Source organism: Oryza glaberrima, chromosome 4 (assembly GCF_000147395.1).
Source record: "Oryza glaberrima chromosome 4, OglaRS2, whole genome shotgun sequence".
NCBI lineage: Eukaryota > Viridiplantae > Streptophyta > Magnoliopsida > Poales > Poaceae > Oryza > Oryza glaberrima.
Window position 1 is genome coordinate 23,096,849 of NC_068329.1, and position 27,949 is coordinate 23,124,797.

At 48.8% G+C, this 27,949-nt stretch overlaps 3 protein-coding genes across 3 annotated transcripts; 1 reads left to right on the forward strand and 2 right to left on the reverse strand.

Moving 5' to 3' along the window:
• Positions 1-126: 126 nt before the first annotated feature.
• LOC127770573 (UDP-glycosyltransferase 82A1-like) lies at positions 127-7,019 on the reverse strand. Its single transcript, XM_052296341.1, has 2 exons — positions 6,356-7,019; positions 127-1,303 (listed from the first exon to the last, which is right to left on the reverse strand). Exons 1-2 carry the CDS (start codon positions 6,897-6,899, stop codon positions 240-242), a joined length of 1,608 nt encoding a protein of 535 aa, XP_052152301.1. The 5' UTR covers positions 6,900-7,019; the 3' UTR covers positions 127-239.
• Positions 7,020-20,032: 13,013 nt separating this feature from the next.
• On the forward strand, positions 20,033-21,169 carry LOC127771064 (uncharacterized). Its single transcript, XM_052296878.1, has one exon. The coding sequence runs from the start codon at positions 20,054-20,056 to the stop codon at positions 20,969-20,971; it is 918 nt and encodes a 305-aa protein (XP_052152838.1). The 5' UTR covers positions 20,033-20,053; the 3' UTR covers positions 20,972-21,169.
• Positions 21,170-22,892: 1,723 nt separating this feature from the next.
• Positions 22,893-27,922, reverse strand: LOC127771063 (serine carboxypeptidase-like 35). Its single transcript, XM_052296877.1, has 8 exons — positions 27,425-27,922; positions 25,626-25,733; positions 25,341-25,529; positions 25,059-25,147; positions 24,272-24,592; positions 24,022-24,167; positions 23,478-23,570; positions 22,893-23,381 (listed from the first exon to the last, which is right to left on the reverse strand). Exons 1-8 carry the CDS (start codon positions 27,681-27,683, stop codon positions 23,072-23,074), a joined length of 1,515 nt encoding a protein of 504 aa, XP_052152837.1. The 5' UTR covers positions 27,684-27,922; the 3' UTR covers positions 22,893-23,071.
• Between the last annotated feature and the right edge of the window lie 27 nt (positions 27,923-27,949).

Genomic DNA, 27,949 nt, shown 5'->3' on the forward strand with positions numbered 1-27,949 from the left:
TCACAGCATTTCGACGTGTCGACAATTGATTGGCGAACTCTAATCCGAACCTAACCATTGAATTAACTTCGATCCTTCAATAAGAGCGCGCATTCTTTGATACAGTACCACTAGATTACTAAGGTATGCATTTCAACAGGCACTTAACCGGTGACGAGAAAGATACTAACAATGTACAATTGTACATCTAATAATGTACATGCACCTGCGGGCCTGCCCAAGCATATATAATACCGATCCTACAATATGTTGTAAATCTGCGTCAACAACGGGTGGTCTCTCTTGATTTCGTTGACGAAAGACCTGAGGTTCCCCTGCGCCAAGCACCTGGCCTCGGCCGTCACGGCTCTCTGCCTCAGCGCGTCCATCTTCTCCTGCAGGCGCGTCCCTTCCGCGCCTCCCATGATCCTCTCGATGCAGTCACGTACGACGTCGCGGCGCACGCTGCCGAGCTTGAGCCCGACCTCCCAGACCCTGGTGATGTACGCGCAGTTGATGAACTGGTCGCCGGAGACAGGGCAGCACAGCATGCGGACGCCGTGCTGGATGGCCTCCACGGTGGAGTTCCAGCCGCAGTGCGTGAGGTAGCACCCGACGGCCGCGTGCCCGAGCACGTCGTCCTGCGGCGCCCAGTCCACCAGCTTGCCGCGGCCGGCGACGCTCCCTGCGTAGCCGGCGGGGAGGCCGGCGCGCCACGACGGGTCGTCCTTGATCGCCCACAGGAAGGGGCGGCCGGTGGCCTCGAGCCCGAGCGCGAGCTCGCGGATCTTGTCGTGGCCGATCGGCCCCACCCAGCTGCCGAAGGAGACGTACACCACCGACGCCGCGGGCTGCGCGTCCAGCCAGCGGATGCACGTCGAGTCCGCCTGCCACATGCTGGGGTTCTTGCTGCACGGCTGCGGGTGGTTGTTAATATTCGTTGCCGCGACGCAGCCGTCGTCGCCGGCGCATTTCGCGCGCTCTACGTTGCATCCGGCGAGCACAAGCAGCGGCCCGACGGGAAGAACGCGAGGGCAGGCGGCCTGCCGCTGCGGCCCGTCGTCGTCCTCGGCGGCGGCAGTGCCGGTGACGGCCTCGCCGGGGAAGGAGTTGACGAGGACAGAGCGGAAGCCCCTGGCGCGGCGCAGCGTTTGGAGCCAGAAGGCGAACCTCGATCGCTGGGTAGCCGAGTCGCCCACGAGCCATGGGAGCTCCTTGGTGCTCAGCTCGAGCTGCGCCGGGAGGATGCCAAGGCCTCGAACCACCTGCTCCTCCTCCCGACCATCCTTGTCGTCGAGCTGATTCGACGAGACAGCGGGAGTACCTTCACGTCAGAAATCAAACATCCCCGTCCCGTTCAGTGAATTGAAGCAGCTACACGTGCATATAAACAGTTGCGCACACACGACAAACAAAATGATGTCCTAGGCTTAGCTCTGATCGATCTCCAGTGGTCTCGTGAAGTGCCGTAACTCGTGTCGGCACTCGGCAATGCAGTCACGATCACTCGATCGATCGGGCCATGCATCGAATCGTATAGACGCTTGACGCATATGCAAAAGGCTATGTGCAACTTTCAGCCACATTATACCATGCCGCTGAGGCATGCATCCGATCAACGTGGTGATCGATCGACCGGTCGGGCTGCCAAAACTGCCGTCACCTCACACGCCTAGTCGCGTACGATAGTACTGGCTAAGTCATTTACTCTCAATTTCTAAATATTTGACTTCGTTCACTATTTTAAATATGTTTGATCTTTCATCTTATTAAAAAAATTAAGTAATTATTAATTCTTTTCCTATCATTTGATTTATTGTTAAATATACTTATATGTATACATATAGTTTTACATATTTCACAAAATTTTTTGAATAAGACAAACGGTTAAATATGTGCTAAAAAGTTAACGGTGTCAAATATTTAGAAACGGTGGGAGTATTCATCTTCGTCCTCTTCAAACGTGCCAAAGCGCATGCGTGTGTATCCTGTGCTGCACGATGCTAGTACATTTTACTAGCTAGCAAATACCATTTGTCGGATAATATTATATTGTAGAGCTCCTTATATGGAAAAAAGTTGTGGTTGACAAGGCCAATTTTTGGTGTTCATTTGCACGAACAGCTCGTGCAACAAAGGAAAGGTAATACATATATCTATCGGCTTTAGCCTTTAGAAAAACCTCGCGCGTGGCACCAACACATATAATAAGTGCTCTAGATAAGTCAGGCGAGAAGATTTTCTCAAGTTCTACATGCCTGCAATACGTACGCACGACCGCGGCCCGATCGATATCTACACGCATGACTACAAGTCACTGAACTAGTTGGGTGATGGTGTTCATGGACGGTACGTCTGGCCCAACACAACCTTAGTTTGGCCCGCAAATGTGGATTTAGCATGGAAAGTCAAGTAATGATAAATATTTTTGGGTTTTCTAAAAATATGATATCACATTTTTCACTTAATTTCAGTTATTGTTTTCATATGTAATTGCTCTCTTATATGTATGTAATTAAGTATGCTTCTATCTCTTCTATCCCCTCTTCCAAGTAAATAATAAATTACTTTTAATCATAATTCTCTTATACATTGCGTATTACTACACTATCCTATAATATATTGGATCAAGATATTCAAACTTTGTCTCAATATAGAGAGTCTATAATACTACTTGTCACATCCATTACCTCCCGTTCAAATTTCTCTTTATTTTACCCCCAATCATCTCTCCACCACTAGCTATATCATATTTATAGAGGAGCATCATTGTCTTTTTTTTCTTCCTCCTTAATCTCTTCGAAAGAAACTAGGATCCCTTATATTTGAGGTATATATAGTAGAAAAAAAACTTAATGTCAATAATAAAACTTACAATATACTCCATCCGTTTCACATTTAAGTCGTTTTGACTTTGGTCAAAGTCAAACTGTTTCAAGTTTAACCAAATTTGTAGAAAAAAATAGTAACATTTTTAATCCAAGATAAATATATTATGAACATATATTCAATTATCGATTTAGTAAAACTAATTTGGTGTTGTAAATATTACTATATTGCCTATAAATTTAGTCAAATTTAAAGTAGTTTGACTTTGACCAAATCCAAAACGACTTATAATCTAGAACGGAGGAAGTAATTATAGTGTAAGTTTTAAAATTTACAGTGTAGTAGTTACAACATGGGTGTAGGTTATTTACAATGTAAAAAATGACGATCCGACTATTTTTAGTAAAAGAAAATGCAGCGTCATAGCTACTCCTAATATTTCTTATCAAGGAGTACCATCAAATTAACAGTTAAGTCATTTTGAACGTATAAAAACAAGGAAAATCCAGCGTGTTGTTTGTTCTGGTGTTCTTTTTTCAGTTTTCTTGTGTTGTTTTCTGTGCTTCCCTTGTTCTTTGGGACTGGTGTCAATACTCTCTCCTTTGTCAATCAAATGGAGAGTTTTTTTTTTAAAAAAAAGAGAAGGAAAATCGAGGTCTTCTAGACTCTGGCCCATATTTTTCTCAGGGCTGATAGTACTCTTAAGATTCTTTTTTATGTGCAGATGAACCAAGTCTTAATCATTTGTTATTATTATCCCCTTTGGATGTTGGAAGTACTGCATTATGGAAGGAAGAGAGAACCAATCACATGTGATGTGGTCTGCCGAAAGAGAGAAGTCAACTCTTGTGAGATCTCGCCTAGTTCAAAATTGAGCTAAAAATACCCCACAGTTATTTCTTCTATCCTAGAAAAACTTAAATTATAACTATGAATCTAAACATATGCTTGTGCAGATTCACGCACATGTCCATATTCTTAACAAGATTTAATTTTTTTTAAAGAGGGTGTACTCCTTTTGTTAAAAAAAAATAGTATGAGACATGCCTCATGTCTAAATTCATAGTATTATAGTATGCGTAAGATCCTGTATTTTTTTTTTTTTTTACAAAAGGGAGTGGAGTACTATTATGCTTCAAAAACAGTGAAATGGAATGTGGAGCCAGCCATGCCAGGCCACAGGCCAGATGGATCAGATCGATCCAGAGCACTTGGCTGGAAAACGAAATCATGCGGGTCCCACCGGCTGTTCGAACGTGCAATTGAAGGTAACATATTGCAAAATCGACCCAATCATGTTTGGGCATAACTATCAAAAACGTACTAGCTACTTGATCCATATGGGAGCCTTAATTACTTGCAAGGATTTATTAAGCGTGGACAATCGTCTTGCCACAAGCAAACTACATGTAGCACGCTATTGAGTGATTAATTTAAGTCGATATTATTCACCAACTGACATAGAACATTAATTTTGCAATATGCAACTTGATCGAACGTACCAATCATGCGCCTCAAAGACTAAAAAGCCCTCACATGGTGTATGGGGTATGGCAAAATGGATGTTCATGATCAAGTTGTGTACCACGCAATTTGAATTGCTATTTTGATGGCGTGGATTGAACTGACATGCATATGCAGTGTCTTATCGCGCCTAATCCCTGTGTCCTAAGAAAAACCCAAAAATTAGATATAGACTATATTTTTAGTTATGAAGATTTTTTTTCTAACACGGAGGGAATAGTTACTCTCAAAAGAGCATGAACAGAAGGACATCATAGGAAAAAAATTTCTAAGGATTTCAATAATCCACAAAATCCTTCGAAATTCATTGAATCCAAAGGAGCCCCTAATTTTCCATGTTAGATACCGTCTAGAATCAAGTATGTACAAGCTGAGCCTCACATATGCTTTGGGCGTGTTCTAAAGTGATTTTTGAAACGAATGATCAGCTGCACATAAAACGAGAAATTGATGTGATTAGCATATGATTAATTAAGTATCAATAATTAATAACTTAAAAAATAGATTTATTTAATTTTTAAAATCAGCTTTTATATATAAAGTTTTCACATGAAACACGCTACTATTTAATAGTTTGAAAAGCATAGTCAAGCTAAAACGGAGTTTAGAACCCACACTAAGAGTAAATTACATATTATGTCATCTTTTATTACTAAAAATTTATTTTGGACCACGCTTCATCCATTTTTTTTCACTTTGGATTAGTTAAATTGGTCTTTATACTTTGGACTACTCTAAGTTATCCGCAATCAGCCTAGCCTCTTGCAAAGGGTGGCCTACACGTTAGTGGGGAAGATTGCCAACAAATGTAAAATCACCTAGCTCAAAGTGTAAAGATTGAGTAAACAATGATCAAAAGTGAAATTTTGTTAATAAAAGTTGATCCAAACTGTATATAATTCTCCTAGCTTAAATGAACTCTTTTACTCCAATTGATGTTTATTTTTTCTGGTTAAATTTTGATTATTAATATATTTTAAATATTTTGTCCCAACACATAAAAATGATATGTATAGATTTATTTTAAAAAGTACTCTCATAATCATGTAAACTTATTAGATTTATAAACCTTATTCCAGTAAAAAAAATCATTGTCAAAGTGATATATCTAGGATCGTAAAAAAGAGTTAAACATAAGTAGTATATTTTATCAAAGGAAGTAGCTGTTCTTTTTGCTGATGGCGACTATTTTAGCTTTCTCGATATGTTAGATCAAACATCAGTATAGCTGGAGATAGAGATTCTAACACTCCATTCGTTTTTTTTTATAAGTCATGTTAACTTTTTTTTTCAAGTCAAACTTCTTAAAAATTTAATCAAGTTTACAGAAAAATATAGCAATACTTATGTAGCACCAAATTAGTTTCATTACACCCAACATCGAATATATTTTGATAGTTTATTTGTTTTGTGTTGAAAATATTGCTATACATTTTATAAATTTAGTAAAAAAGTAATTTAGAAAAAGTTAAAATGACTTATAATATGAAACGGATAGAATACTATATTAAAAAACTACTTTGCGGCCGGCAGTGTTTCTCCTAGCTTCTCTACTTCTTCACCTGTATAAAATACATGAGCTAGTAATAAATAATCAATGAACTTAAGCTTAAATAATTAAAACATCGATCGCCGCCTATGATTCGGGATCGCGATCCAAATGAAAAGAATCTCAAACATCATCGTACTATCCATCAGCCAGCTTCCTTAGCTATAGCTTAATTTGCTGCCGGCTTTGCCCGTGTTTACCGCGAAAACTGCAGAAAACGCATGCGATGAGCACGCTGGCCACGCGCCAGCATCGGCGGCGCATGACATGCATGCAAGCAAAGAGACGAGGAATTAAGAGGAGCTTAATTAAGCTTTTCGTTTCGAGAGTCAACTCGGCTCTAACGTGATACGACGTGCGGCCGCCGGCCTGGCCGTGGCCGGTGCAGTAATCAGTAAGGAAAACAAGTAGTAGAGTATTTAAAACTGTAATAACGCGCGTGCGTGGTGTGCATAGTGTCGATATCGATCGTACCGGACTCTGAGATGACGCCCTTGCGGAGGAGCTCCGGGATGGCGGCGACGGCGCGGTAGCTGGCGAGCATGGCCGGCCAGAACCCGGCCGCCGGCACGCCGCACCGCTCCGCCACGGGGACGGCCCACGAGGCCAGCACGTCGACGACGAGGCACGCGACGCGGCCCCGGCCCGCCGTCGATAGCAGCATCCGCTCCAGCTGCTCGGGCATGTGGTGCTCCATGGCGTGCACGATGGCGCCGAAGCCCGGCTGGTCGTCGGCGTGCCGGCCGCCACCGCTTTCGCCGGCCGGGAGGTGGGGGATGCCGCTCGGAATGGAGGCGAGCTCCACGCCGCCGCCGACGGCCTGATTATCCCTCGCGCGGCCGCCGCCGGCGGCGGCGCCGGCGATGCGGCGGTGGATGAAGTCCGGCACGGCGACCGTGGCCGCGACGCCGTGCGCGGCGAGGGCGCGCGCCAGGTTAAGCATGGGCGTGACGTGACCCTGCGCGGGGAACGGCACGAGAAGCACCGCCGGCTGCTGCTGGATAGCCTCGGCTCCCATGCTGCTGACGTCTCGATCGTTTTGCGGCTGCAAATCAAACGCTACTCTGCTCCTTTGTAAGAGTTATTCTCCGTGGTTTAATTTGGGCGTATCAGGCGATCGAGCTGAGCCGACGAAGGCGTACTCATATGTGCGGATTTTATAGCTGTTGCGGTTGGGTCAGCTTCGCTGCTGTGCTGCCACTTCCACGCTGGCTTTGTCACTTTTCCTTCTATTTGTTTTGGTTGCACGTTTTCTTTTCCCCTTCCATATCGAGGGAGGGGTTCACGCTTCGCCACTTGGGGAACAGGTTCGTTGTCACGCATCGAGTGCGTGCACTGTGTGTCAATTCGGTTCATGTACGTAGTACACTGTACACCCCGTGTGGCAGCCAGGTTTGTTTCCAAGTTTTGTCGAACTTGGAGTAAAAAAACGACATGGTAAAGGAGTAAAGGCGCCTTTCGAGCTTTCATGTAGTACTGGTCGCTTTTTCGATCTTAGTGGAATTTGTTCCGAATGTGACTCATGTGCAGGAATTCAAGTCGATCGACTTGTGCAATGTTGGTGTGAATTTTTCTACTGAGCAAAATGTATTCCTCTGTTATATATGTTATCAGTGTAGTCTTCAAATTGAACAAGAAAGGTGAGAGAAAAAAAACTTGATTAGATTATGGTTCGAACCATAATGATTGAAAAATTGTAATGTCTTAGCAAAGGCTTGTAGAATTTATAGAAGAGTTGTTACTATGTAGCTTGTCAATCATGTAGCCATTTTGGATGTTGTGGGGTATGTTCGGTTCATGTCAAGAATGGATGGGACATAGCCATTCACATTGTCAAGGATGTGGCTATCCAGTTTTCCATTTGGTTGTTTTTTTTTTTTAAAAAGGTAAGAGGTGAATATTGCAAATCATTTTTTATTTGGTGCCATGGATGAGGTGTAATGATCCCCTTTTTATGAGATGGTGAGAATACCTCTATAAGTGTTAAGCAAATCATTTCATTTTCTATCGCGTGTAGTGGCAAGTAATCGCTTTCTTAAATAACACATCAAAGTAATTAACTGAGCAATTGAAAACACGATGGACTGGAATGTTTTGGTTAAGGCCAAACTAAATTTTGCAACAATAATACTAGTATTCTATTTTAAAGATATAGTTCAGAAGAAGTAAAATGTGAAGTAAACATTGCACAAGTTATTTTAAGACATTTCAAATGGTGCAAATGTAATGCTACCTTTTTTTTTTGAAAGGAACCAGCACAAGGATGTGCTTATTCATTGAATATAGCAGGAGAAAAATACAACCCCTAGAGGTAAAGAAAAAGCAAAAAACAAGGAAAGCTGTACACTATACAAATTGCGGGATGATCTCTCCAAGACGCTTGGCGCCTGCCAAGGCCCACATGCCAGCCTCTTCTTTTATCTTTGAAAGGAGATATGAGGTTGCGGCTTCCTTATGATCAAATATCCTCCTATTTCGCTCCTTCCAGACTTCCCATACGACGAGTAGAATCAGGGTGCGGAGTCCCTTCTTGGGGACGCCAGATACAGAGGCCAGCATTTCCCACTAATCTTTGACCGATTGCGCCACCCCCCAGCGTCGGGGTTCTAGCTGGTGGAACCCTACCCATGTCGCAACGAGGTTCCAAATGCGTCTCGTATACTTGCACTCGGCGACGAGGTGCAAAGCCGTTTCATCTTCTCTTCTGCAGAGAGGGCACCTGCCATTATTTTGCCAACCCCTGGTCGCAAGCCGGTCAGAGGTCCAAACCCTATTCTGTATGATAAGCCAAGCGTGGAGTTTGCATTTTCCGGGCGCCCAGACCTTCCAGATCAAGGAGTCAAAAGTTGTGTCAGGCGCGCCAACACACTGCGCTTTGTAGGCCGATGAAGCCGAGTAGTGCCCATGAGGAGTGAACTTCCAGGCGATTTGGTCTGACTCTTCTTCTTCTAACTGCACGTTGCGGACTGCAGTCCATAGGGCAACCAGCTGCTCCACAAGGGGCACTGTAATTACTGGGTTTGTCTCCAGTGCCAAATCACCTACGCAGGCATCATTCTCCTTTCCTTGGCGTAGGGTCTTTTTCCTCTTCTTAGAAATTGCGTATACTAGGGGCATGAGGTCCTTTGGTCTTCTCCCATCGATCCACGCAGAGTCCCAGAATCGCGCTATATTCCCATCACCAATGGTTATCTTAGTGGATGCGGCAAACAAGCTCTTGTCTACTTCGTCGCAGGGGATCTCGAGACCAACCCATGGCTTGTTTGGGTCCTTCCATTCATGCCACAGCCAGCGTAGACGCAGGGCTCTCGTGAATTTTTCTAGGTTCAGGACCCCGAGGCCTCCTTGCCTAGTTGGCAGACACGTCTTTGTCCAATTGACTTTGCATTTTCCACCCGTGATGTCCCCCGTGCCAGCCCAGAGAAAACGTCGCCGCTGCTTGTCTAGGCACTCCAAGGCTTCCTTTGAAGTTTTCAGAGCGGTCAGTAAGTAGATTGGCTGCGCCGTCAGCACTGATTTTACAAGTGTGGACCTCCCGGCAAGTCCCATGTTTTTGCCTCTCCATCCCATTATACGCCCTGTGATCTTATCAAAGATGTGCTGCACGTCCGCCTTTCGCATCCGCCCGAGGATCAGGGGGAGTCCTAGGTATTTGATCGGGAAGCATGCTCTCACTGCTGGGACTCCCTCTAAGACATCGTCCAAATCAATGTTATTGCATTTGATGGCCGCGAATTGAGATTTTTGGAAGTTGGTAATGAGTCCAGTGGCTGTGCCGAAACGTTGCAGGATTTCCGTGAGCGCTTGGACATCCCCTCTTGTGGGATTGACGAAAATGGCAGCGTCATCTGCATACATAGATGTTCTCAAGCGAGGCATTATGCCTCGAAGCTTAGAGAGCGAACCCAGGTCTGTTGCCTTTGTAAGGAGACGTTGGAGAGGGTCGATTGCTAGGACAAAAAGGAGCGGAGACAACGGGTCTCCCTGCCGAAGTCCTCTCCCATGCGTGATTCTTTGACCAGGGATGCCGTTGAGAAGAACTTGCGAGGTAGATGTGTAGAGGAGGGCACCTAGTCAGTATCTCCATTTTACAGGGAAGCCTAGGCGTTGCAAAAGGGCCATCAAGTAGTCCCAACGAATAGAATCAAATGCTTTCGTGATGTCGAGCTTGAAGAGGAGCATCGACCGATTCGTACAGTGAAATCTTCTGGCCATGTTCCTCACAAAGAGGAAGTTGTCATGAATGCTTCTTCCCTTGATGAAGGCGCTTTGATTGATGGAGACCAAGGAGCGCATGTGGGGCCTCAGCCGCAACGCCAGCAGCTTGGAGAAGATTTTGGCTATGCTATGGATTAGACTAATCGGCCTGTAGTCCGAAACACTCTCCGCCCCTTCCTTCTTCGAGACCAACACAATATTCGCTGAGTTCAGGAGGCCCAAGCTGGCGCAGCGGAGGTTGAAGATGGAATTGAAGACAAGGGAAACATCCTCCTTGACGATATCCCAACAACTTTTAAAGAAGATACCAGTGTAACCATCCGGCCCTGGCGATTTGTCAACTGGCATCTCTTTGATAGCCCTCTGGATCTCCTGCTCCGAGAAAGGCTCTTCCAAGGTAGAGAGGTCGAAAGGCTGGATGTCTAGAGCTTCCCAGTTGAGCTCATTTGTCCTCGGCCCCGACCGACCCATTAAATGGGCAAAGTGGTCAAGGATGGTCATTTCTTTCTCATCGTGAGTGACTGCCCAGCCATTTTCTTTGCGGAGCCTTTGAATGCTATTCTTCCTCCTACGCGCATTCACCCTGAGATGAAAAAACTTTGTGTTTGCCTCCCCTTCACGGATATGAGTCAACCTGGAAGCCTGTCTTTTCCTTGCCCTCTCTATCGTGGCAAGAGTAAGAGTTTTGCGCTTTAGGGCTGCTCTCAGCCGCAATTCCGGGCCAGAGAGATCTCTGTGTTCCTGGGCCACATCAAGCCGCTGAATGACATCGAGTGCCATGTGAAACTGAATTTTCGCCTCCGTGAATAGACTTTTAGCCCAGGTTTTAATGCAAGAAGCTGTGCGTTGTAGCTTGTGATTTAGGCGGTGCATTGGCTCTGTGTGCGGGGAAGGCTGGGTCCAACTAACCTTGACCATATCCTTGAAACCCGGAATGCGTGTCCAAAAGTTCTCAAATCTAAAGGGGCGCGGCTTGCACGGGGCAGCGGGATTTGAAAGAACGAGAGGGCAGTGGTCTGACGACCCTGTTGGGAGGGCATGCAGGACATGGTGATGGAAGGCGAGATCCCAGTTCTCATTGCAGAAACAACGATCAAGCTTCACTAGAGTGGGCCTTTGAAGCTCATTACTCCAGGTGAATCTCCTGTTTTGCAAGGGGATCTCGTGGAGTTCACATCGATCGATTGTCGCTCGAAAGCGCCTCATGCGAGCTAGATTAAGGTTGCCATTGTTTTTGTCCCTTGCTCGGTAGATCATGTTGAAATCCCCGAATAGGAGCCACCCTTCGCCAGCATTGGGCTTTAGCCGCCTTATGTGCCTAACGAAGGCATCCTTAAGCCGGTGTCTCGTGGGCCCGTACACTCCGGTCATAAGGAAGGTAGCCCCTGTGAGTGGGACCGTTACTTGTGCTGAGATCGAAAAGCGGCCGATTCGAATATCTTGTAGGATGAGGGCAGCACTGTTCCAAAGGATGAGAATTCCCCCTCTCGTGCCCATGGCCGGTTTGAAGGCAAAGATATCCAATTTGTAGCCACCCAGGAAGCGGGCGAGGCCGTCATCGATGTTTTGAAGTTTCGTCTCTTGGAGGCATGCTAGGTTGCACTTTGTATCCAACATCATCTCGTGGACCGTGTTGCAGCGTGCTGGCGAATTGAGCCCCCTCACATTCCAACTAATGAAATCTAGACTGTGCGACATCTGCAAACCAAAGGTGGACTCTTGATTAGGGGAGTAGGCCCAGCCGGGGTTGGAGCACGGCCTGCTTGGCGCGAAAGAGGGGAAGGGGACTTGGGCCGGGAAGATCCCGTGCGGCCATAATGGCGTCGGCCTCGAATGTCATTGCGCGCGCAGCCCAACGAGGCCCAAGATGGAGGACGGCCTTAGAAGGTGCGTGGAGGCCCGAGCGAGTGCGCGAAGGCCCAAGCGAGGCCCAGCGAGAGGTATGGCCCGTGGCTGGGGAGCCGCTAGCGTCGTCGTCATCATTTCTGCCTTCGTCGCAGCGGCGCACATATACACAGACGCCGGCGGCGTACGAGGCGCGGCGCAAGCGGGAAAAAAGACAGCGCAGGCAGGGTGAAGCGAAACGAAGTTCTGACCGACATGTGCTCCAAGAGCTGAGGTTCCATAGAAATGCTGGGGAGGCGGCACGCAGGCCACCGGCGACACGCCAGCTGCAAAAGAAAAGACGGCGACGATACATGGAGCGATGACAGCTCCGAATCCGACGATACATGGAGCGACGACAGCTCCGAATCCGCGCGCGCAGGCGCTGCTCAAGCGAGCATTTCTTCCACTTCATCGGCCACATTAGTGATCCCTTCGCCCATAAGGGGGAGCAGAGCGGCATCCATGGCGCACTCATCATCATTGTCGAGGCCGAATATCACCGTCAAGGCGGCGATGGCGTGCGGCGGCAGGGGCCTATCAAACATGGCCATGTACTGGCTGAGAACGCGCTCCACGGAGGCATCTTCTTCGTCATGGAGGATGCCCAACCTCCTGAATAGGACGCGCTAGCACCTCTCCATCGTCGGTCTTGCAGGTTGCTTGGCGAGGCGCTCACTCCGCCGGGTTACCTGGCTATGCTGCCTCGGCCAGAGCTTCACCTTCCTTGTGAGGACAACCGGCCGCAAACATGGAAGCGTTGAGCGCGGCGGCGATGCAATGATAGCCGGCGGAGGCAAGATGAACAGTCCCGCGATGGCGCATGGCGAGGATGCGCTTTCCGTCAGCGAGCCCGGCTCCAGCGCCAACGAGGGCGGGGTGGCTGGCATCAGGGTCATCTCTTGGGGAAGCAGCGCCTCGGGGAGCGGCGCCGGCAGAATCTTGTCGGCCGCAGCATCGCTGGCCAGATCTTCCAAGTGGCGAGGCGGGGACGCTGCGAGAGGTGCCGGTGACATGGGCTGTGGTAGGAGAGTGTCATTGCCTGGGGTGCGAGCTGCAGCGGCAGCCAGCTCAAGGCGCATCAGCGCCTCCTCAATTTGCTGGCAGGTTGTCGGCGTTTCGACCGTTGGCATGGCCGGCAAGGCCTTCCTGATGCGGCCAAAGACGCGCGCAACAGGCACTGGCTTCCATGCCGTGCCGCCGAACCAGGCTTCAGTCCTAGTGGAAGACCGGATGGCCAGGTCCTCCGTCGCCGTCGGAGGTGGCGCAGCCATGGCCTTATCAGCGACAAGCGCGAGGCGAAGCAGCTGATCACCAGTTGAAGTCGGAGGGCTCGCCGGGATTTCCTGCGTCCTGAACGGGAAAGTGTGCAAAGCATGCAGCATTCGAAATTTGCAAACCTCGGTGTGAAGCTCCTGCTGGCGGGGAGGCAGAGAGATCTCTGCCAGGTTTGGCTCGGGGTAGACAGGATCAGTGACGTTGTCCACGTCGGTGGCACTAGCGCGATGACGCTGGCCGCCATGGCGACTGTGCCCACCCCTGTTGCGCTGGCGCGGGGAGCGTGTGCGTTCACGGCGGTAGTCTTGATCGATCGCACGTTGTACGCCGCGGCCACGCCCGAAGTCTCATCCCCGTTCATCCCGATCGTCGTCGTCTCGATCCCTGCGCCGCCAGTTTTGATTAGCCCTGGGGTGGTCGTTGTTGTGTCCCCGGCGACCTCTTCTCCCGCCACGGGCACGGTCGTCACGGTCGGCCGGGGCGTCACGATCATCATCGCCGCGGCCGTCTTCTTCTTCATCTTGGTGATGCTCGATGCGCGCCGCGCGTCCGCGGCGAGACCGATCGCGCACCCGCGCACGACCGCCGTCACGTGCGCTGTCGTCGTCCTGTTTCCCCGCTCTCCGCGCTCAGGGCGACGCGCTCCACGGAGCTCGTCCTCCCGATCGTGGTCGCCCAGGCGGTCGTGAACAGAACGCGGCGGCGGCGGGTGGTGTGGGAAGTCCTCAAAGACTCGCCCGGGTGCTTGCTCGCCATCCAGCACCCCCAGGGTCCACGGCGGCAAACGCCGCTTCGTCGGTTGGAAGGAGCCTTGCGCCTCTAGGTCGATGATCGCCGCCGTGTAGTCATGGATTTTCTCCAAATGGAAAAGCACCGGATGACGCACTCCCCGCTGCTAGTGCTCCGGCGGATTTTCCGCCACGAGCAGGGAGGCCAGCTGCGGGTCCTTCGCGCGGTTGGTGAAGCCAAGCCACATCCGCTTCGGGATGGTACTGGTGTTCGCCGTCCACGCCCACAGATCGATGGAGCGAGTGTTGCCAGACTCCACCGGGTGGACGAGGTCGGTCTCGATCTGTTCCAGGGCACAGGTGCGCCCAATGAGGCGCTCGGCGAGGTCCGCTGCCCAGGCGTGCATAGGGACGCCATCGAGGCAGAGCCGCACACGGAACATCAACGCGACGCCAAGAGCGCTTTGCAGGCTGCGCCACTTGATGAAGTGGATTTCAATCCCGCGACGCTTGACGTAGCCCTTCGCAACGGCTTCCTCGCAATGGCGGTGTTGTTGGAACTTGATGAGGAAAGCTTGGGGATGGTGGAGCGAGACAGCCACATCGCCTTGGCGAAGCTTGAACTCGTCCAAGAACGCCTGCTCGACGTCTTGCGGCCCCGTCGACATAGGCGCGCGCGTGGCCCGGGAAACAGCCGCGGTCTCACTCCACTCGCGCAGCTCCTCATCAATGGCGTACGAGGTGGGGATGAAGATGGTGTCTTCCTCCGGGCGTGTGGCCGGGTCGCCGAGCTACGTCATCCTGGTTGCCCGCGTTCTCGGCGGGGGCGGCGGAAGCTGGAGTGGAAAGGTCGGGCGATTGCTCGTCTGCAGCTCGCGCACGCGATGACGGGGAGGCGGACTCTTGCGCAGGTGACGTGGTGACGACGAGCGAGGACGCGACCGCGGGGGCGTACGAGCGCCCAACCGCGCGCGCCGAAGCGGGGACCGAGAGCGCGCACGCACAGCGCGACGGCGCCGGCAGTCACGCGCGCGATGTCCGGAACGACGGCAGTTGAAGCAGCAGACCAGGTCCCTGCACTGCGCAGCGCGGTGCTCTCTGTTGAGGCAAATGAAGCATTTCCCACTTGTTTGAGCCCAGAACGCACAATACGAAGAGGAGTAAATGGGGCGCTGTCGACTTGAAGGCGGAGGTAGGCGGGAGGCGGATGAATGCTCTTCTCTACACCACTAGCGCTTTGCAACGCACCGGAATCCAAGGCGAATCCCCAGAGATATGGCCATCCATCTTCTGCTCGGCGACGTGACGGTGAGGAAGGCTAGCGTCGTAGGGAGTACTCCTCCACAGCGGAGTGACATCTCGAGCAGAGCGGTTGTTGCGCCGGACGGTGGAGGTAAATGCCGACTTGAATAGGGGGCGTGGCGGAGAGCGCGCGCGGCCAGTGTCCAAATTTGAATTTGGGAAGCCCTGACCACGGACAGCATCAGCGAAGGACCGGCGAGCGGCAGCAGGTGGCGGATCTGGAGTCTCTGCTACCATCGAGGCGACGGAGGCCAAAGGGGGACGCCCAGATCTGCGCGGAGGCCACGGCGGGGACTCCGGGCACGGCTGGAGGAAACTTGCGGAGAACTGGCGCGACTGGGAGAGCTTGCGGAGCGCTGGGACGACGGCCAGGAGGCGGCGGAAAAGTTGGCTGGGCGTCGGAGGATACGCATGGGCGGCGTCGGCTGGAGCGCCGACGCCGGCGGCGGGCGCGGGGGCATGCTGCTTACCTCTTGTCGGGACCTTGTAATGCTACCTTCACTTGCATCTTACCATAATTATGAAAGGGCAAGCTATTGCATATTTTCCTGTGGCCAAGCTATTGCCAAATATCACATGCATCTTACTATAAAATAGTGAATAGGAATATTTAGGGTGTGTTCGCTACTGGAGGTTTCCAACCGGGAACAGTACACGCAGAAAACGGAGCGGTCTATTAGCGTGTGATTAATTAAGTATTAGCTATTTTTTTCAAAAATGGATCAATATGATTTTTTAAGCAACTTTGATATAGAAACGTTTTGCAAAAAAAAAACCACACCGTTTAGCGGTTTGAAAAGTGTGCACGTGGAAAACGAGGGGGGGAGGAAGTTGGGAATCGGCAGTGCCGAACACACCCTTAGATATTCAACGTCAGCCTTGTGATACTACATGAGAAATTAACAATAAAACTACATGCTCTTCCAAGCCTAAGCATACTCACACATATGGTATCATTTCTCCAACTATTATCATTAAGATAATCAATTCTCTTCCTATCCCTTTCGTCTATTGGCCCATTGATAATACCTTCTCCCCTTGTAATATTTTTTTCTTTTTTTTTCTAGAATCGATAATCATAGCCATCATTGACAACAACATATATGATGTAGCCGCATAAATCAGAAGCCTTATTTTGCTGTCTAGCTACAATGCCACAATTTGATATATAATTAGCTTTGCCACATTCACACACATACATGGATCGACAAAGATAGACACAATATATCAAAACCAATCAAATTAGCACACAAGTTCTGATTGGGAGCATGGGAGAGGACTGAGGAGGGGGAAACCGGTGTTGATGTCGTATATCGCTTTCTCAGCCGACATCACCCCCTCCCCCTTCAACCTCCCGTGCAGCAGCCGTACATCACCTCCCTCGCTGCCCCCCTACACCGCCAGACACCACCCGCCCTGCTCAATGATGCCCTCTAGCTTGTTGCATTGTTGTTAGCTATGCATGCTTGCAGTGGTCTGCTGGCTGCTTGATAGGTCGCCACCGGCTCAACAATCCTATCCGTCGGTCATAACAACCTGCTTGCCGTCATCATGCACCGCCTAAGGAGGTGTGGCTAGGGTGATTCGTGATAGTGGATGAAGAGTACAAGGAGAGAAGAGAAAGTGGTGAGGGAAAAAAGTAGCGAAGGGTTGGAAGGTGAGCGTGCACGGGCACGTGACACTAAAATCCCACCGGCTGCTTCGTCCAGCCGGTTTTGGTGGAGCAGGCCATCCGAAATCTACAAAGAATATTCCCAAGTGGGTGGCTATATCCTTCACTTGCCTATGAATTGAGCACCACCAAAAAAATGGTGTCCATGTCTATCCACCCATATCTCTTGAATCAAACACACCCTTACTAGTTGTATGGCCCCTCATTGTATGATGTACAAACCGCTACACATATTGTACCTAAACATCGGACCAAGTTACTTATTATAGGGCCCACATTCATCATTCGGTTTGCACCAACATAAGTCACTGGAGATGCCCTCGTGGCAAATAATAGACTGTGTGAATTTTGCGTAGGTCAATAAGAAATCGTCCCCAATTCCTTCTTGTGCTTGTCCTATGGACTCGCATTTAACTTGTAAATTACTACGGGTTTATCTTTGTTCATCCATCTTGTCAAACGGGTTATGAATCTGAAACTCAACTTGAGAAAAGATATCGCATTTGAATATATACTTAGTATGCCCATACTTGACATCGAAAAATACAGTTACATATGGCACGTCAGTCTATTCAAAATGGGAGATCATAAATACTGAGACAAATATAAAAACAATATTACACACACACACATATCCGTAGTTATGTCAAGCATCCTAAGAAAGGGGCACTAAAGGGTTGTTTGGCACAACTCTAGCTCCAAGAACTCTGGAGTAGGTCATTTCTAGCTCCATAAATTCTTGGAGTTGAAGCCATGGGTACATAGAATATACATGGTTGATCAATTTCATCGGTATTTTGCACTAAATATACATATGCTTAAACAACTTTCTTCTATCCTACTATCTCCAAATCCTACATTGATTTTAGAGTTAGAGTTATGTCAAATAGGTCCTAACTATCAAGAGACAAAAGAGTGGAGATCAAAGGTGATGGATAACCTATATTACTGCCCTACTGAAACATGGTCGTAACCTTAAGATAATAATTACACATCGTTTTCTTTTATGAAACAACTTCGACATGACAAGATATAGGTTAGTGTCTTTCTTCTCCTACCTAGATCAGGATCTTCAACCTTTAAAAGTCATGTGACTTCGTTATTAACATGTGGATCCGATAAACTCTAAACCCATATATCAATAATAATGTCACTACGACTTTAATGGTATAGGATATATCCTGATTCTACCTCCTACCTATGACAGCATCATTGTACCGCTATTTCCAAGCTAGCCACTATTTTGAACCAGGAAATTATATTGTACTTTGAAGACCCACTATTGTTGGAGCCAACACACATGCTTGAGCGGATGAGCCAACAGCCAACATACATACTTGGGTTTATTTCTACTCCCTCCATTTTATAATGTAAGTCATTCTAGTATTTTCCACATTCATATTGATGTCAATGAATCTAGACTATATCTATCTAGATTCATTGACATCAATATGAATATGAGAAATGCTAAAATGACTTACATTCTGAAACGGAGGAAGTAGCAAAAAAGAAATTAATATATGTTGTCTCTATAACAAAGGGTCTGTGTATCGCTAAGAGAACCATTTATTTCGTATTCTCACAATTATTGCTGAATTGCCACCCCGCCCACCCGCCATGACATATCAATATCGACAGAGCATAAAACTGTGGACATGGATATGGATAGTGGCCGGAAATTCTGACTTGTTTTGTAGAAAATTCCGCAAAATTAATTGATGGTAATTAAGTCATCTAGTTGAGCTTAGCTGTTAGTACTATAATTTATTACTCCATACTGAAGTTTTTCCTCCACTGTTTCTAGAAATACGGAAAAACTCAAGTTGTGCTCACAACTATTAATTCAGTCGTCCTACCCAAAGTACAGTTTGTACTCTGTCCATATACATTACGACCGATCAACCATGTCCTCTGTTTTTATATGAAAGATCAACCACGTTCCTGTTTGTTCTGAATCTATATATACCGCACATTTGTCACGAGACAACGTACCGGCTGCATCAATCAGGACCAAGCTCAGCTCGCTTCGTCAACTTAAAATATCAAGCCCAGGACGCTACTCGAACCATGCGGGCATTTGACCGGACGGCTGAGATCTATTTCTGTATTGCGTTCTTGCCAACTACTAAACCTTTTGCCTGTCAAGAGAGAATATATATTTGGCCTGGGTAGCTCAGAAACACGCATGCTAATATATATGCATGCGTCGTGCTCGCTTGCTCAGACACCACACCACGCACGGCGAAACGCTAGCTGCCGACCTTCCGTTGGTTGCGAAGGAAACATCAGCTGCAGCATATGCATTCTCTGTACGTGCATGCGTGGAGTAGATATATAGGCCTATAGGGACTTTTTGGTGTAGGCTATGTAGCTATAGACTTTATAAAGGAGATGACAGCGTGGTTAAGCAGGCACTATTTGTTCTTTTGAATTAACGGGAGAAGCTAGTGCGCTAGCAGCCGGAGTAGCTCATGTATGTTTAGCTGCGCGACGCACTGATGATCGAAGAACCGTCAAACTTTCACGTGTGAACGTGCTTACTCATCCCGGCGTTAATCATTTCTGATGAACTTAAAAATTATCATGTAGTAAGATTATTGTAGTGGTATTAATTAAGAAATGAAGGGGGGGCATTTGTTCCGAGCCTTCAAGATTGAACAGTGGAGTAGGTGTGAGTGGATCCGAAGCTAGAAACGTTTAATCTCCTTGTGATGATCCCCGGCATCGCTGATTCGCTTCTATATTCTTCTTTATTTGTTTTCTCCCTGAATCTTCACATAATCACATAACGTGGAAATACTGCGTTTGCCGACTTATTGATTTTTCACGGATTTTTTTTTTCTAGTAGCTGTGCTTGCGAAGAAGACGAATGACCCGAGAGGCTGATGAATGGTGTGCGATCTGGGCCTCAACGGAGGCCCAGCCCAGATCGCACCGCATTGAGAGGCCTAATAGCCCATCAGGCCCACTCGAAATGGATAACAACCGCACCCACCCATCTCACCCTGTTCCTCCATCTCCGGCGCCTCCCTCACCTACAAGCGAGCCCCACCCCGCACACCCACCAATGGCTCCCTCCCGAACCCCAGGATGCTCCCCGTGGCCCCCGCTCGTCAGCCTCTAACCGCCTCGTCTTGGCCTCGCCTAGCCGCGGCGGGACCCACGCCGCCCAGACCCAATCTCCCCCTAAACCCCGCACCGCCGCCGCCGAACCCTAGCCCCGCCGCCATGCTGCGCCGCCTCGCCGCCGCCGCGCCGCGGGCCTTCTTCTCGTCGTCGACCCCGCACGCACCGCCGCCGCCGGCGGGGTACACCCAGCGCCGCGAGTACGGGCTGGTCCCCATGGTGATCGAGCACACCTCCCGCGGGGAGCGGGCGTACGACATCTTCTCGCGCCTCCTCAAGGAGCGGATCGTCTGCATCCACGGGCCAATCACCGACGACACGGCCTCCCTCGTCGTCGCCCAGCTGCTCTTCCTCGAGTCCGAGAACCCCGCCAAGCCCGTCCACCTCTACATCAACTCCCCCGGCGGGGTCGTCACCGCGGGCCTCGCGATCTACGACACCATGCAGTACATCCGCTCCCCGGTCACCACGCTCTGCATCGGCCAGGCCGCGTCCATGGCCTCGCTCCTCCTCGCCGCGGGCGCGCGCGGCGAGCGGCGGGCGCTCCCCAACGCGCGCGTCATGATCCACCAGCCGTCGGGCGGCGCGTCGGGGCAGGCGTCCGACATCGCCATCCACGCCAAGGAGATCCTCAAGGTGCGCGACCGTCTCAACAAGATCTACGCGAAGCACACGAGCCAGGCCATCGACCGTATCGAGCAGTGCATGGAGCGGGACATGTTCATGGATCCAGAGGAGGCGCACGACTGGGGGCTCATCGACGAGGTCATCGAGCACCGCCCAGTTTCACTGGTTTCTGATGCCGTCGGCAGCGATCTGCCAAACCTAGGCGGGGGCGGAGATGGGGCTAACAAGGCAACTGATGAACCATCTCCAGCTTGATGAATGGTCACAAGGTGCAAATCTTTTTGCGTTCCTGTAGCTGTGTTGCTGGAATTAAGGTTTAATTCTTGCACAGCCTGTTCTTTTGGTACTTGAATTAATCTGTTTCTTATAATGAATTCAACCCTTGCCTGCTTAGCCCCATTGATGTTGATAAATGCAGTGTTAAAACAGTTTATCAGAAAGCAATGAATCTCATATGGACAGGAATTGCAACTTTTCTACAATAGGCTTGATTTTGTATTTGGGACTAGCCTGGCGTGTATGCTTTATTCATAACTGCACGGTATGGTCATTTCAGTTGAGTCTATACTTTATGTGACTGTTGTTAGAGAGCAAGTCATGTATACACAACATGAGTAGAGCACACTGGCAACTAGGGTTCATTTCTCGCGGAATAGTCAATTGCCAATAAGATCGTAGTGTTTTTTTTTCCTGTACTACAATGGTAGATTCTGATAGACTTCGTTTTCTTGTAGTGTATGAAAAAGGGAGACATGCTCACAGAATTCTGCTATTAGAAAATTAGAAGATGAACTGGTTAATGTTCCTGCTATCAAAAATTGGAAGATGAAACTGGTTAATGTTCCCACTATCAGTCAATAGCCATCCTTTTAATTATGTCAGTCATATACAGAGCAGAGCTGTCTAGCATTTTCCTGATGCTATCATACTGGACGCTTGATTGAACCCGTCCGGCATTAGAAATAAAATGGCAAAGCAGTTAAGCCCCATCATTTTGGGATCATCTTGAATCCTACAAGGCTTCCATACCTGGTTTGACAGTTTTTAAGCTCATTTGGAGCCATGGACCACACCATCCATGAGAACTGAATTTGGTTCTTTTAGATCTTAACATGGCCTGCTATCCAGTCCTCAACGGTACTTAGTAAGCATTCATTGGGATGATTGCAGACCCTGAAGCAATATAGCTGAGTCATGGCTTAATAACACATGAAACTGATATTTAATGCTTAAGAAGTACCCTTTTCATATGCTTCAGAGTTTTAACTTAGGAAATAGTTGTGAATTCTCATACCAAAGTTATCACCTGAAAAGTGTCATATAACCACTGTCATCAGCTCACTTGTTGATTAATCTGTGTGCATGTACCTGAATGCCACATTGACCTCAATCCTGTTGGTCTGACATTGTACTCTAGTAGACATGTTACTACAATTTACATAGTAAATTTTCTGCCTTCATATGTGACTAGTTGTGCAAGTGATAGACCACATGATATTACAGTAAATATTGTCTGTACTACAATTTTACTCAGTGGTGTTGGTGCCTCCTCCAGAGGTACATCACTGGCAGTGTATTCATTGTTCCAATACAGCTCTAATTTCTATACTCATCTTTTATACTCGCATCCGTTCCTGATATTTGCAATCTGGTTGGTTTTTGGATGTGATGAGTTGAGTACACAGAAGATTTGGTTACATAGTCCCAATGATGTACTGGTACCCTGTATATATGTATTATTCAGTATTTTCACCCTTCGTGTTGTCAGTTACTTGAATATAACAGATGCGTTTAGTCTGTGGTTTGAACTATTCCATTTAGTTTATCACCATTCAAACCTTCATAGTTACTAACCAAAATATTGGGTGATCGAGTATTAGTGATTCAGAAAAACAGGACTTGGTGAGTAATCCGAAACACTAATATGCTGCTTGTTTTCAGACTTAGAAAATGTTATCCTTATATTGTGCAATGCAAATTTCGTCGAATACTACGGTATGATTTCAAGTTTGGTGACCTTTGGCCTAGTTCGTTGTTAGACCCCGTCCCCAGCAACTACCAATTCTCAAGGACACCACCAGGCTTTGTTCTTCTTGTGCCCTATGGACTGCAGAAGCTTGCAGTTGCAGCTTCAAACTTGCTCCAACTTACAATTTCCGTGACACCGGAACGTAAAGGTTCCAACTGCTGCGTATGATAACCGTAGTAGCATGCGGGTTACAGAGGGTGCTTGTACCAGCCGAGAACAACAATTCCCAATTGTTCACTGAATGCTACACACTTAAAACCATTGCCTTCCCTATCCAATCGAGCAAAGTTAGCAAAGCTATGGCTGCACTTGGGCAGCAGTGCTCATCAGCGGGAGCGCGAAGCGGGCAGCGAGCTGCCGCGGAGGAAGTGGTAGAGCATGGCGAGCGACCGCCGGGGCGCGAAGAGCGGCACCTGGTGCCCGGCGCCGCGCACCGTCACCAGCGTCAGGCCTTCCTCGTACTCCACCGCCCACCCGCCCACCTGCTGCCTGTCGTACCACGCGCGCCACCCGCCCCACTCCGACTCTTCGCCGGCGCCATCGCCGGCGGTCTTCCGCATCAGCCGCGGCCGCAGCTTCATCGTGTTCAGGCTGTACCGCGTCGACGTCACCGGCACCCTCCCGTCCGTGTCACCGCTGCGCCACCATCACAAACGAACACGTTCGTTAACAAGACAGATATCAGCAGAGTGTGTGTCTATAGTGGGTGCTTCGAGGATTCGAGCAGTGCACCTGTAAACCCAGATGCGCAGCCCGGCGCCCATGAGCTTCTTCAGGATGGGGAGCACGGTCGACGGCGAGTCGTTCCATTTACTTATGGCCTCACTGCAGCACAACATACAAGAGAGTTACAGTCACATTTTTTTTATCCCTACATGACATGAGCTGATGAGCAGGGTGCCGGAGCTGCAGCTCATTCTGCTACTGTCCCATACGGCCATTCTGCTACTGTCTACAGTAGGAGTAAACCGCATGGTCAGGGCGTGCGTACAATATGGAGGAATCAATGTCGCAACGCCAGAGATCTGACTACGGGTCTGCCTGCCATAATATGGAAGGCAGCTAGCAGATGGACGAGTAATTGCAGGATAATAATACGTCAATCAATACACAACGATGAACAATCGACCGATCGTCCGTCGCTGGAAGTATCGATCGTACAGTAATACTATTAGACTTTAACATATGCACGCGGGATTAACCGCACAGCGGCACAGGTCGTCATGTCGGGATGGGTGGGGGAGATTGTACAGAGAACCAGAGCGAGCGTGCGCACCTGCAGGGGGAGTACGGGTAGCTCAGGCCCGTCCTGTTCGCGTGCAGCGCGCGCTGCACGTCCTCGCGGTTGAAATACCCCTTCACGTACTCCTCCGTGCACGGGTCGTACCCCGCCGGCACGCGCTGCATCCTGCGCCACGCCTCCTACGCCAGCCAAAAGAGAAAAAAAACGGACCACATCACGCGCGCGTTTTCTCGCGGAAACCGTGGCGTTTTAGCTCGGCGAGGGGGGGAGGGAGAGCTTTTACGTGCTTGGAGAAGAGGCGGGGCGCGGCGACGAGCCCGGGAGACGAGCGGCGCGGCGATGCGGACGCGGGGGAGGAGGAGGAGGAGGAGAGGCACGTCGGGGTGTAGATGCTGTAGATGTCGATGTCGTCGTAGGCCCTGAGGAAGGCGCGGACGGCCGGGGAGCAGCCCTTGCTTGGCTTGCCGCCGTCCTCCTCCTCCTTGAACGAGTCGCACTCCCGGCGCACCGCGGAGTAGAGCTCGTCGGAGATGATGGCGTGGCTCCACGCGTACTCCACCATGCCCATCTGGTCCGTCGCGTCGTTCAGCACCGCGTTGCCGATCTGCACGAGACAGCAAAAGTTTGTTCGCATCAATCGCACACTCCATGTGAAAAAAAAAAAGAGAAAGAAACTAAACTCGTCGCAATTATTAGTTGCATTGTTGCAAAGTACAGCAATCGCAGAAATGTTAGTGCTACTTTCACAGGCGTGAAATAATTACCGCAGTTAAAAAAGTTTCGACGCAAACCATGATATTCTTATACTACGGCATAAAGCGAGTAAAGTGGGGTATATCCGAATGCACGCGTATGCCCATCTTTAGAATCAATCGCCCCACGGTTCATTTCATTCTCTCTTTTGCTTTATCTTTCTAGAACACTAATTAAGCATTCAAGCATGATTTGCGTCGTAAAAGCTGTCTGCGTGGCACTTAGTAGCAATCTTAACAGCATGATTGCACGCATAAGAGGGTCCGGCTCTTTTCTTCTTTCTTTTTATTCCCGGATTCCTTCGGGAGAGTGCTTACCATGAAACCTTTGATGTTGATGACTCTGTCTCTGCTGGCTCCTTTGTTCCCGTCGTAGATTAGCTCTGCGAGCTGTGGGACATAGTGCCCTGCAAAAGCGTATCATAGTCAGATTCAGCGACAAGATTATCAAGCGTATCTGAATATGTCATGTCCTCTCATATAGATGCACATATATAGGGACGAAGAGAGTGGTACTCCTACTATTTTTAGTTGCAGGTCACCATGAAGCTTATAGTACTGTAACAAATTTACTGCTAACAAATTACGTTTAGGCTGTACCAGCATAGCTCTCTCCGGCAATATAGAAGTCCCGGTTCTTGAACTCTGGGAACTTGTTCAGCCAGTTTAGGAGGAAGCTGTACGAGTCCTGCGCCGTCACACGATCGCCGAGGCGTCGGAGATCAGATGTCCGGTTCGTGTAGGAGAACCCCACGCCGACGGGCGCTTCAAGGAACAGCAGATTCACAGCTGAAGGCAACCAGCAACGACGCAAAATGCTCGATCAGACATGATTCAGAAGAGCAATTTCAGAGTTCAGGCAGGAAGAATTAATCAGAGCTTTGCCTTTGTTCCATGAGTAGGCATTGAGAGTGAGATTTTCGCCGTAGCTCCTGACAAGAAACGGGCCCAGCTCCTGGGCGGCGCCATAGGCGACGGATGAGCATCCGGGACCTGCAAGATCACATTATATTAGACAATCAAGCATGTTGATTACCAGTTGCTACAAGTATTTTTACCTCCCCAAAAACCTTATCCGTTGGACTGTACTGCAAGTCACCTGATCTCCAGAGTTGTTTATACCGTACAGTAGTACTAGGGCTTTACGTGTACCGTGTGCAGTATCTAGGGAGTAATTCTGTTGTCGTCGTGTTTAGTTCTAAAATTTTTCTTTAAACTTCCAACTTTTTCATCACATCAAAACTTCCCTACACACATAAACTTTCAACTTTTCCGTAGCACCTTTCCAATTTCAATAAAACTTCTAATTTTAGTGTGAATTAAACACAACATGTGCTTTATTGTAAAAACAATGGCAAAGGTGAGGACAGTGTGGAGGTCTGGGAGATGAGACAGCTGATTTGCCAAGCAGAAAGGACACTGGCAGTCAAAACGTCAAAGGCTCGAATATCCATGTAATTAAGGTGACTACTATACGGAGTACTGTTTTTTCACTGCTTTCTGGCCCTAATTTTTTATACTGTGCAAAATCTCCATGTTCACGTTCCTAGTGTCCTCCTATAAAAGAAAATGGGTTATCACTAGGATTTCTTATTCTGACACTAAAGCACATGACGACACTAACACATGACAGTACAGTAACACTACATGCCCACGGAGCCATTCAATAGCCAATATACTATATACTATCATACGACATACTCCTTCGTATTAGACTTAAGAACATTTGTAAGGATGTAATGGCGCCGTTTCTACACGCTTATCTCTGTTTTTAATTATTCTTTCAATGTGATGTCCTTTGGTGGTGCCCCATTAGCCTTCTCTAGAGCCATGTGAAGGAACGCTAAAGGACAAGAGAAAGATAAAAACGCAATGTGAAAGTCTTGCATGATCTAACAGTGGTAGCTAGTACTCCTACATGGGAAAAAAAGAAAGAGAGAAGAGAATCCAGGAGAAAACTACGAGTACATGGCACTCGCTGTGTCCCGCCCTCTAGCCTTGTCCGTGTCGTCGGCAAGCAAAGCTTCTTCCCAAGCTGCTGCAGGATGCCAGGATCTGCTCGTTTGTACCACTGCTGCCTTGAGCCTTCTTTTATCCTTTTGCCCTCTTTTGACAGTGTCTTTTTTCTGCACCGGCTGGGAGGCTTTGCTCCCCACTGCTCTGATCAATGCCCTCCTCGCCTGTGGATCCTGCCTGCCTTGCTTTGGAGCTTTTATTGCCAGAAAGCATAATTCTTCCGTTGCGACAGGGTGGCCACACGGCCTGCAGGCTTGTGCTTTTCCGGATTGTGACTTGCTAATCGCCACATTTGAAGCCCATAGATGGATAGATATAGATAGTAGATAGGTAGGTTCTAGGTAAAGAGAGATGAGGAGAGATTAGCCTTGTGTTCATTACTATAAGCACGTATAGTAGTAGATAACTGGAAGCACAAGATCGAAGGCAAGAAATGTTGCAAATCCCAAAACAAGAACAAGAAGCAAACGCGCTTGCCGTCTACTTTAATTCACACGATGGAGAGTAAAAACAGTTTGGCAATCCTCTGTTCCTCTGCAACTTTAAAGAACCGAGAGCAAACGAAACAATGGCGGATGGACAGCATCACGGGATCCACTCATCCACAGAACAAGAAAATCAATGAAAAAGAGCACACGTCTCAGAGAGATCACGCGCCGTACTCGTACCTCCGTTGAGCCACAGCAAGAGCGGTTTCTTCTCCGGCTCCTTCTCGGCCTCGAAGAACCAGTAGAAGAGCGCCTTGCCGTTGCCGACGCCGACGTAGCCGGCGTAGTGCCTGAACCGGACATCCGGCTGCCCGGGCAACCCCGCCACGAGGTCTTCCTCCGGCCGCCTCATGCTCCGGGACGCGCCGGTGGCGCCTGCAGCCGACGCTGCGGCCAGGAACGCCACGGCCAGCGACAGCGAGAGTAATGCCATGGACATGCTCGCTAACCGTGTCGGTGCTCTACTGCTCTGACCTCTGGGTTTTTCGGCTTCGGCTCTTGGGCTCTCGAAGAAGAGAAGAGAGGGAAGGGTTGGTGGTTTTAAAAACAGGGCAGAAACGGAGAGGAGGGCAAAGAGCAGTAGAAGTGTAGAAGAAGAAAGGGTTAGCAGTTAGCAGTAAAAGTAACTGGAAGGTTAGGGGAGGCAGCGATATCTGGGTTAGTGGAATAGTGGGGGAGGTTAAAAGAACGGAGTTTTTGGTGGGA